The sequence below is a fragment of the Seriola dumerili genome, unplaced genomic scaffold (genome assembly GCF_002260705.1).
Source record: "Seriola dumerili isolate Sdu_G_001 unplaced genomic scaffold, Sdu_1.0 BDQW01000226.1, whole genome shotgun sequence".
Classification (NCBI taxonomy): domain Eukaryota; kingdom Metazoa; phylum Chordata; class Actinopteri; order Carangiformes; family Carangidae; genus Seriola; species Seriola dumerili.
This window is the reverse complement of record NW_019174481.1, coordinates 5,771,376-5,783,207: the sequence shown is the minus strand read 5'-3', so window position 1 is coordinate 5,783,207 and position 11,832 is coordinate 5,771,376. Positions and strand designations below refer to the sequence as shown.

The window sequence follows — 11,832 nt, the reverse complement described above, 5'->3', positions numbered from 1 at the left end:
CTCCACTATGCAGAGGAATCTGTGGCAAATTATTCTCCGCATCTCTAACCGGATCCCGAGTGTCCGCATCGGTCTCAGCGGATTCAACATCAAAGAAACGCCGTTATTTTTTTTCTCCACCACATTCATCTGCTCGCGCAATGCAAAGCTGGAGCTGTTTTGATTTGTTTTTATGGCTTCTCCACTTACAACCACTGAAATTATTGCACCTAAACTGTTGCCAGTATGCTGAGGGTTACATAATTATGATGCAGCGTCAAACATACATTATACAGTATATGCTGGGAGACTGGGTTAGTCTCCACTTAGAAACACTCACCATGAGCAGCTGAATGTGTGGAGATAATATATTTCTAAATCTCTCACAGTTACTCTTTGCCATGTGTTGCATCAACCTGCTTCTTTTCCATTGAGGTCATGAGGTTCAGAGAAAACAAACAGTATTTACAGTGAATTTCTCTCATCATGATCGAAAACAACAGAAGACATTTTTGTCACAACAGGAAAAACTTGTCAATAATAAAAATGAGTGATGGCTGTATTCCATTTAGCTGCTTCAGTTTCAGGGCTCTGGTATTGAGCATGCTGGCTCACACTGTCCTGGCTTAAATGGGACACTTCAATAAAACAGAAACTTTTTTAATGTTATTGGTAACAACTGCTCTTCTTACTATGACAAGTTAAAATGTGGGACCTGTGTGGGATTGTTCATGCGGGGCCCATCATGACGTTACACCATCAGGCCCCAGAAATATTTTCTGTGGGCAGCATACAGTTAAGCTTCCCCACAGAAAGCTTACATGGCCCCATTGTATCAGAGCATTATTACCATTGGTCATATACTGTAGGTTGCTGCTCAGTCCGTCTTTTGAAAAAAAAGCTCAGATTGAAACAATGTTTACTTTTAGTTTTGGCTTTGACACCAGAGTTGCCCGTAAATAACATATGGATGGTACTTTAAAAACTAAAAAAAAAAACAGAAAAAAGATAAGTGGACTTCACAGTTTAATACTATGAACACAGTGCATCTCATCTTAGCGCACTGACCCACCAAATCAAGCTCGACATTATGCCTATCTTTTCGAAACCAGCGTAGTCTACCTTTCAAGTGGTATTAGAAATAGTGAAGAGAATTTGAAGTGGTCTGGTTCTTCTGAGATAACTGATTTTTTTTTTTTTACCAAAATGGTGGCTGAGCTATAAAAGAGAGGAGCTATGACTGCAGTCAGGAAAGCTTTAGTGCCCAACTGCATGTAGAGAATTACAGTTGATTATGGTTCAATGGGTGTGAAATGGAGGGATAAACATTAGGGTGACAGTATGGCACTGAAGGCATAAGAACTTCCCTCTGTGAGCTGCTCTCAGAGAGGGAGGTGAGCTCAGCCTCTCAGAGGGAGGCAGCACAACAGTTTTAAGAAGCACTTTTGGTGGGTTTTGACACAGAAAAAAGCGACTCTGGTTGATGAAGATGAACGGGCCTCTTGCAGCCCATAAATCATCTTAACCACAGGTTCAACTTTAAGTTCAGGTTCTCTGCTCTTGATCACACTAATGTACTCTCAGTGATAAATGGCAGCGGCTCTGTAGTGTGTTTGTCAGTGTGAGCCAAGCAGCAAGCTGCAGATGACCCTTCAACAACACATAATGAAATGGGATGACCGTGGTTAGGTTGTTAGTGAATTGCTAGAGGCAGACACTGGAAGGATGTAAAAACCTTTGAAATACCAGTGTGACACTACCACCTGCAGGAGACAAGATGACATTACTCTCCCACAGTGAACTGTATATTTTTCATGCTAATGAAGTGTGGTTGTATATATTTTTAGCATTATTTCCAAAAAGACAGAAATGTTGCACACTGTGATTTAGTTTGTGCAGTGGTGGAAGAACTATTCAGATATTTGACTTAAGTAAAAGTACCAGTGCAGCACTGAATTCAAAACACAGCTTCAGTTAAAGTACAGAGGCATTTACAACAAAATGAACTTACAGGTGTGCAGTAAGTATAAAAAGTAAAAGTACTCAATATGCTGAAAAATGGACCCCTGACCACATAGTTTTATTAAATTAACTGGTTGTTTATACCGAATCATCAATGTGCAACATTTTACTTACTTTTGCAGCTGGTTGAGGTGAGATGATTAATGGGATAGTAAAGAGGAAAAACACAAAGTTCTGCTACAGAAATTTAGTTCATTTCTCAGATTTTTTAATAATTGGATGTTATGTTTTGTTTTTTTGTGAAATATTGTGTAATTTCACCTCTATGAGCCTCAAGCAGTTATTTAAATGAAACCATCTGAGATGTTTTGTTGGGACTGTTAACAACTCATAGACACACAATAATGGGCCTGTTTCAGGACTGGGTGGGTCCTCCCTTTGCGCTCAGAACAGCCTCAGTTCATTGTGACATGGATTACACAAGATGTTAGAAACTTTCCATTGAGACTATGCTCCATGTTGACATGATTGCTACATGCAGATTTATCAGCCACACATTCATGCTGCCAATCTCCTGTTCTACTACAACCCAAAGGTGTTCTATTGGATTCAGATCTGGTGTCTGGGGAGGCCACTGGAGTTCACTGAACTCATTGTCATGTTCATGAAACCAGTTTGAGACGACTTTTACTTTGTGACATGGTGCATTATCATGCTGGAAGTAGCCATTAGAAGATGGTAAATTGTGGCCACAAAAGGGAAGCACATGGTCAGCAACAATACTCAGCCACAACGTGGCATTCAAACCATGACTGATTGGTATTACATGGCTCAAAGTCAAGCCAAGAAAATATTCCCAACACCATTACATCACCACCACCTGCTTGGACTGTCATATAAAGTTGTCCTGTAATCTAAGTTCAGCCCTGTTAAAAATTGAAATTTCACTTCAAGCAACAGAGACATTTTTGCTACTGTTTGTCTCAGTTTTATAGCTTACAGTTGACTCTCTTAAAAAATGGTGTTAATAATGTGCCAAATTAAAACAAACTGATATATGTGTGCGTGTGTGCATGTGTGTTTGTGTGTGAGAAAGAGAGAGATAACACAGCTTTCATCATCTTTACTATTTCATATCATTTTTAATGCTTGAGTCAAAAAATAAAATAAACAGAAGGCAAAACATTTGCAAGGAGGATTTATTGTGCACCAACACAGATTTCAAGTTTTTTAAATTAAAAAAAGGTAAATAGAATCAAGCAAATATTTCTGAATTAGACTCCTAGGAAAAATAATAATAATGTACATATATTATAAGTTGTTTTGTTTCCCACAGCTGTTTCTGGTTTGTTGTTTTCCTTGTAGTTTTAAAGTTTTGTGGTTTTGAAGGTGCTGCTGAACACATTATGTCATAGTATTAGAGAGAGAAGAAAAGATCCAAAACATCTGTCTGCAGCTGTGGAATGCTGCACTGCACTGCCCCCTGCAGTCCCCTCAAAAAGGATCACTGGATATGTGGGCATGAAGTAGTTGTATTTAAGAGAAAAACATTAGATTGGATGGACCTGATGATTGCAGCTGCAGGGGAAAAGTCCTAGTATCGCATAGTACAAAGGACAGTGCAGCTCTGACTTGAGGCTTTTTAAGAGTCAGCTAAACTTGATCTGCTTTTACTTCTACCACAGACAGAGAAACATGGGTTGAGAGACAGAAACAGTCATACATTAGAGTCTTGTCTGTTTGTTAGATTCATTATTAAATCAGTGGGTGCCTAGGAAGCAATCAAAGGATTTACTATAATTGTGTAAAAGGTTACATCACTATTTTGAAGTAATATTTTATTTTGTGTGGTATTTCTAAATTGAAGCATTCCCTAGCAGTTGAGAAACAAAATCTGGAGCAGAAATCATTGTTTTTCACGACTGGTTCCAGTTGTACCTGCAAGAAAAAAGACCCCTGGACTACAAAAGATACAAAACCAGGGAGCATGACTTAGTAAGTGTAACAGTTCATCAGACAGGAAATGGTGTAATAATATAATCTGTTGTTTTTAAAATCCATGTGTTTGTTACTGTTTTCACAGCCTGATAAGGACGATGATGCTCTAAACCTCCAGTTCAGCTGGTATGGTGTGGTGAAGCACATTGAGTTTGAGGTGACTCTTCACCATCATCTTCCTCATGAACACAGAGAGGAGCGCAATGGTGTTCGTCAGTTGGATCTGGTGTTCGTCAGACATGGACGCTCCCTCGGAACAGCATATCCTAAACCACTCAGCAGCTGCAGCAACAGATGTTAGGCAGCGCTTACACTGAATTCCCATGTGATACTCACATCTTTGTTTGAGAAAATGGAGCACCTAGCACCATTGTACTGTGGTTTAGTTAATATGGCACTATAGACCTGCTTAGTAGTGCAGGACACAGATATGTTCAAGTTTCTGTTTTTATCTCACTTATTGACTCAATTATTTTCATAAATAACAATTTTATTGAGAAGTTTTTTATACAGTGTCTTCAGAAAATAAATCTGGCATTTGCCAAAACATGGGAGCAGAGAAAGTAGCTAGGAAATGCAGTATAGGTAAATGTAGGTAAATTAAATTAGGCAAGATGAGTTAAGTTTCCCTTAACTTCCCCCTTAGCTGAATTGGAAGCGAACTTAAGCGTGAGTACCTGTATTTGACAGTGGCATGGGCACGAAAGTGTTAAATCATGTTGCCCCGCCTCCTCTCAAACATACAGCAGCAGAACTAGAAAGAAAACAGCAAGGAAACACCTATGGAAAACACTTGTCTACTCTTCAGGCTAATTACACAAATTCCTCTGAGCTTTTAGACAACGGTCACTTTTAATTTTTCGTCACGGTTTATTTTGCTGGAGACTCGTCGACACTAACATCCGCTCTGAGGCACGCGCTTTCTGTAAACTACAACCTACAACACGTGGACGTGAACACGTACGAGCCGGCTTTTTAAAAACTCATTACAGAGTCACTGGCGTTAACGTGGATTTCGTAAGTACCTAAATGAATAATATGTAATTCTACGCTGTCTGTGTGTAGGATGTGTTAGGGTCAGAAATCAATTCAACTGAAGTGGAGGCGAGAGCTGAGCAGTATGCGGGTCCAACTTACACTCATCCCGCATGCGCTGTGCCTACAACCAGGACATGAATATTTAATTTAGCAATGCATGCAGAGGGAGGTTCAAGAGCACCAACCAAGCTATAAAAGTCCAGATACATGTTCTTATTCTCTGTTGAGTTCAGAAGACGAATGTTTAAATGGCTCATGCTTGTGCCAGCCAGCAGGAAACCTAGCATTAAACAGGGACGTAACCAGACGTTGTAAACATTGGGGGCTTAGCCCAAATCTAAGGGTCTAGGAGAAGAATTCACTGAGTGAATGTTTAACTGACAAATCTACCTTTGAATCCATGTGGGCTGCTCTAATTGCAAATCAAGGATCCCCAGCAATGCCAAGTAAAGTTGTCCTCAATAATCTGAAGTGAATATTAGGCAAACAGAAGAACATTTACTCAAATTATATTATATTTCTTTAGGGGATAGCAGGATAGGATAAACAATATGGGCATATACTATATTATTGTCTTATAGTACTTTAATTGATCTGTTCTCCTTTCCTCCTTTTTTATCTTTTTCTCACACTCTCTCAGCTCCTCTCATTCATACCTGGATATGTAGTCCACTGAAGGAAGAAAATCATAAATTTAAGATCAAAAAAAGAGTAAATGCATTTCTCACTCTCTTACACCTGCTTCTGGCACCTCTGCTCTGTTTTACTTCTCTTTTCTTCAGTCCTTTCTTCTCAACACATTTTCATTTCATCCCTCTTCCTCTTCACCTTCACCTGCTGTCTCCACAAGTTTAACCATCTCATTTCATATTCTCTCCTTCATTCTTTTCCTCACTTTCCCTTTCACTCCTCCCTTCACTTCTCTCTTCCTCACTCCTCAAATTCTGACTTCCACTTTTGTCATCTTCTCACCAATTCTCCACTCCTCTCCGCCTGGCTCCTTATCCACAGGGTTTCTTTTCTCCTTTCCTCTTTGCTTTCTCACTCATTTTCCCCTCAAGGCTCAACTTGTGTGATGATGTGCACACCGAAAATGACATCATCACTCCTTTTGTGTCAAGCCTGATGGCCTCTCAAGTTGTCAGGTGGACCTATAGATGGTGATATTTCCCCAGTAATAGAGCTCCATTTATTTGCTGGCCAGGCCAAAGAGACTAAAGGGAAATGGCACAAGGTTGAAGTTATATAATAAACCTAAAATGTTTGGAGCTTGAGCCCCATAAGTCACCCCACACTCCGCCATTGCCACTGAAGATGTTGTGTCAACCACATCAGGCATTTAGCGGTACAGATATAAATATATATTAAGTGGTTAATAAGTGGTTTTTCAAGAGACAGAAAATCAATGTCGGGTGGATATAAATCAACAAAAATATGATTTAATGCCACCACAGTGAACTAAATTGTAGCAACAGTTGTAACAGGCTGTTTCTGACTGAACACAAAGTGAACTCAGTCAGTGAGTGACAAAGAAAATCCAGAGGAATATCACTAACTTCAATATATAACTCCATATATTTAGTGTCAGTTAGCTCTGAACTAATTAAAAGAAAAATTCATGAGCTTTTTATCAAGAGATCTATACAAATTTCAGTTATAATCTGTCTGAAAATATTCAAAGCAGTCAGTTTAGTTGTCCCTGAGGAGAAATTTGTTTCACAGCCAGTTAAAACTCACAGCCTTAAAGACACAAAGCATAATGTAGGTAAAATGTCTGTAAGCAAATGTTGAACCCACCATGTAAACTCACATAAAACCACATACATCACATGTCCATACTTAAGGGCCGTAAAATTAATTTGCTGATTATTCTGTCATTTCATCCACTTGGTCTATAAGATGTTAGATAATGGCCATTACAGTTTCCCAGAGCCAAAGGTGAAATCATCACATGACTTGTTTTGTCCAACCAACAACTTAAACCCACACATTTTCATTGAACTATGATATGAACAAAGCAGCAAGTCATCACATTTCAGAAGCTGTAATTAGGAAACATTCGGCATTTTGACTTGAAAAATTACTAAAATGATTAATCAATTATCAGAGTAGTTGCTGATGGGAGATGAGAATATAACCAAAACAGAAGTTATTGTTTTATCTGGAAACAGATGATATTTTGATTTAGATTTCTTTTTTTATTCTTTCACATTTATGTGTTACAGAGAATATGGACTACATGCCGGATGACAACTCCCGGTACAAAGATGTTGACTACTGGGATGAAAGATACAAGACAGAGCAGTGTTATGACTGGTTAGGTGGCTTCTCCAAATTCCAGCACCTTTTGGAAGAACACGTCAAGAAGGAAGACTCCATTCTGATACTTGGTTAGTAGCTTTCTGTTATTGCTTCTGCAGTTTGGATGGTAGCCTCTTCCCTTCATCTTCTCACTACACAATGCCAAATAACAAACGCATAGTACAGAACATTTGGCACTGTCCCGGTGGATTGGTGATTCTAATTGCAACACTCCTGGTTTGAGTCCGGCTGGGGACCTGTGATGCAAGTCAGGTCTCTATTCTCTCCCTTATTTCCTGTCATCGTTTTATCTTTTGCTGTCAAGTAAAGTGACAAAGTCACCATTTATCATGATGAGTGTCAGATACCATCACCATGGTTGTCAATTCTGTCATTAGCATCACTTATACTGCTGTTAAATCTTCCCAGACAGTCGTTTGCATAGCATTGTCTCTTTATTGGTGTGGTGGAAGTGGCGTGAGTACTTTGATATAAAAAGCATTAATAGATTTGGCACCTAGATGTGTAGACATCTGCTTAATAACGGTTGTTAAATTCCCATTCACAACCAGCAGAGCTGGCTGTTGTTTGAAAGTTGGAAAAACTATTGCCAATATTGATTCCAGTAGAATGCATAAACAGAGACAATTTCACTACCAACAATTAAACATTATTTTTGAACTTTTGAAAACATGCGTAAAACAAAACGCATTTCATTTAACAAAAGAAAAGAGACTTTTCCTTTCAGTGTCAACATTTGGTGTGTGTCTGTTTCCGCCAGTCTGTGCTATGGAAACATATTCAGCTTCAATGCCCATACCTTCTCTTTATTATTGAGACATTTTAGACTGGATCCTGGTCGCTTTACTGAGGTACAAGATGCCCTGTAGAAAAACCTTGTTGGTGCATGTTGAGTGTTATTTCCTTCATTCATGTATTCTATCTGTGAATAATATAGAGTTGACTCTGTCCTTTGTTATTGATAAAAGCAACACTTGTTTTTCGTGTGTTGAGTCCTTGAGTGAAATTTCTGTAAATGTCCACAAGATGTCCCTGTTCTATTGAAAATAAATGCAGTTCTCTTGTGCTCAGCACTACCTGCACTACCTGTTTTTTTTCTGATTGTTTGTTTTAATGGCCTTGCGGCTCTGTAAAACATGCTTCAAAAAAATTTGATGCATGGACACTGTTTTTGCTGCTGAACATAGAATAGACCTGCATGAGAACTGTAACTGCGCAAAATGTAAAGCAAATGCCTTGAGAGCCAAAAGCTGGTGGAGGCATTGTCACTATGAGCACAAATTCTTCACTGCTTATATTAAATCAAGTCCTCTTTGTTTATTGTTAATTTTAAGCTAGAGTAAGTTCATTGTAAGCATATGAAATTGTTATTTACCTGCTTATGCTGATGGTTTTGCAGGTATGGACCTCTGCGTGTGGTTATGTTTTATCTATTTCGTCATAATAATAAAATGCTCATAAAAATGAGCATTTCTTTCCCTCAGGTGAAGCTGTACAGTTTGACGTAGTCACATTTGATAGGATGCAAATGTCTTTGACGGACTGATTTTGGACAATTAAAAGACTGTTAAGAAGTACTTTTAATAATTAGTTATTTTATTTAGGATAGGTTTAATTAGGATATGTAGTAGGCAGATGCCAGTCTGCTGAAAATGCCAGCTTTAGAGTCTTTTGTGGTTAGACTGTTATACCTCCACAGAAGCATAGAGGGCTATGGTGGTCTATCTCTTGCTGATGTGAACGTTGTTTATGCATGCTCAGTGGTGTTTGTGTGTGTCGAGAGGTTTGTTAAATTTGTGTCAGGGAGTGACAGGGGCTTTCTGCTGTGTGTGTGCGTGCGTGCATGTGTGTGTGTGGAGGAGAAGGAGGGGTGAATAGGAGGGGGACTGGTGAGGTTGTCAGAAGTTGGGTATTCTTTGCTTGACAGAAAGCTCTCTGTGTTTTGCTGCTGTCTAATTCCTGCAAGACTACAGTGCCAACGTACAGACAAGTTAATTATACCTGGAGGTCTCCTTTTTGAATATAGATCAGGATGGTCTGGTGCCCTGCTGGTTCAGAACTGTATTTTGAAGCACTAAGTCAGAACATTGACAGACAGGCAGACACAGATAGTATGCAGCTGCACTTTTTCAATGTGCGTCATAGGCACACCTACAGCAGAGGCGTGAGTGGGCTCAGAGACTCTGGAGGCTGATATATAAAATATCTTCTCTTGCCTCTCTCCTGCGTTAGACTGCAGCAGGCAACACCAGGGCAGACCACTTTCTGCACACTGATTTAAACCCAAAGGAGAGCCATTATATCGCTTGAGAGCTCTCATCTTGGAGGGCATCTCTCTCTCTTATCTCTCTCCTCTTGCCAAATCATGGAATCACACGTTTCTGTCACTAGCACGTGTTGTTGCCGTCTTCCTTGACAACACACATGCACAGATAAGGAGCTATATAGGGAAGCCTACTGTAAAGGTCTGTGAACCCTCACGTGTTGTATAGACATGAAGAGCTCTTAAAAGCACTTAAATATCGCCACGCTTGGACAAACCCCCTGTCACGGCTGCACACATTTCCCGGCTACCATCTCTTGTCAAGTCTGTAAATCCAGAGAGACTATTGGCTCGTATGAAATGACACAATAAATTACCGTCACTATAGGGGGGATCAGGGCATAACTTGGCAAAGAGGAGGGACGACGTAAAGACAGACTTGAGGCGCCACAGTGCTGTTAGTGTGTGATGAGGGGATAAAGGAAAGAGAGATGGAAGGGAGGTAAATAACTAATCATGTTTGGGCCACTCAACTGTCTCAGATGGAGGTCATTTCCATTAAGATAATCTGTGCAGAACAGAGAGAGAGAGAGAGAGAGAAGTGGGGGAGAGATGCAAACACGAAGACAACTAAAATGCTTTGCTGCATGCTGATGACAGTGTTAATGTCGTTCTCTTTCCTCTGTTTGTTGTTTTCATACCACATCTTGCTGTCCCTCTCTTAGGCTACTTTTCCATGTTTTCTCCAAGCCCCACTTCTTTCCCACTGCTTTGTTATTATTTAGAGAGGCTGGCTCCCTCATCTCACTGTTTTTGCTCCCCACCTTCGTAGCAACCTACTTCTGCCTTTTGGTATTATTCTCACTTACTCAGCAATATCTGTCCCCTCATCTTGATTATAGCGACACTGTAGCTATAGTCTGAAATTAAATTAGATAATGCAAGATGTGATCTCTGTTATTAGGGGTGCAATCAATAAGGCTGGGTGATCCCACTGAGTTGTTTTGTTTTTGATCACTTTATAGTAGCAGTACGACCACAGAAAGTGAACCACATAAGTCTGGTGATGATTTGTAAACCAGGAAATCACCTCCATTCTTCTTTCTTGTTGCCAACAAATCCCATGAAAGTTGTGACCACAATCAACAATGAATTGTTCCTGGTAACAAGTATTGTCTGTGTGTCCAAAGCCTGTTATAGCTTATTTCTCTGTGACACAGCGCTCTCATTATTGTTGTTGTCAGCCACAGTTGCACATTGTTACGTGTACCTTGTATATGATAAAACTGCATGATAGTTTATTGTGCATCAGACTCAGATACACCACCGTCCTGCTGCTGTAAGTACTCTCTAGAGCCCCAAAACTGCTGCAGAAAACAGTCCCCAATAAATACACTATTTACAGTGTGTGTAACTAACGTTTACTAAAAACCACATTGCCCAGCTGTTTAAGGAGCTAACGTGAGGTGCTGGTCTGACCATCAGGAGTAATTTGGGGTTCAGTGTCTTGCCCAAGGATACTTGTGTGACATGTGGGCAAGAAGAGCTTTTTTGTTTCTCTTCTGTTATAACTAAGCAGTGTTCACTCTATCCTGTTGTCTGGTTCCTATCCTATGCTGTTAACTTGTTCTAACATTGACAGTTTTTCACCTTCTCAACATCACACGAGCAAAGAAGGTACAGTGTTGGTTGGTTGGAGTGTTTATTTTATGTAAGGATGAATTCTCAAATGGACATTCACTATTGATCCTTTAGTCCGTCGTGTGGTAAAATCATTCATAATAGCATATCCTGTTTAGAAGGTGCACTGCCCACTCAGACACCCACTTCAACCACATTGACATTAGGTCAGTGTTGGTTTTTACTTCAGAATAATGCAGAAAGTTGCTAATTTACAAACTTGAGTGCAGTAACATTTGTTTTAAAATACATTGTTGAATATTTTAAATGGTACACCAGGTAATTGATTTTAATGTGTGTGTCTTATACAGCCTCATAATATGACATAACTCTGCTCATTACTGGTTGGGTCATCTGCATGGTAAGCTGGAGGGCCTGGAGTGGTGTGTGTCACAGCATTGCGTCAAGCGGACTCTGACTCCCCGCTACCTGACGTGTATGTGTATTAGGCACATTACAGAGCAATAGCAATGATCAGCTCGCGCAAGGTCCGGTTCCTGCCTGCCACGCAGCCACGGCTCCGTCTTTTATGGCCTGCTCCGCTCCGGGCTGCTGCCAGTGATGTAATGACCCCACGTCTCCCACTGGTC

At 40.0% G+C, this 11,832-nt stretch overlaps 1 protein-coding gene across 2 annotated transcripts in view; it reads left to right on the top strand.

Moving 5' to 3' along the window:
• Positions 1-4,700: 4,700 nt before the first annotated feature.
• The window catches only part of LOC111228746 (endothelin-converting enzyme 2-like), a 75,135-nt gene continuing 68,003 nt past the window's right edge, over positions 4,701-11,832 (top strand). The window contains exons 1-2 of one of the 2 annotated variants that reach the window (XM_022754765.1): positions 4,701-4,956; positions 7,203-7,367. In XM_022754765.1, coding sequence (XP_022610486.1) covers positions 7,208-7,367 — 160 coding nt within the window. In that variant the 5' untranslated portion in view covers positions 4,701-4,956; positions 7,203-7,207. Of the gene's footprint in view, positions 4,957-5,657; positions 5,689-7,202; positions 7,368-11,832 lie in introns of those variants that run through there. The other variant, XM_022754766.1, reaches the window with a different exon arrangement.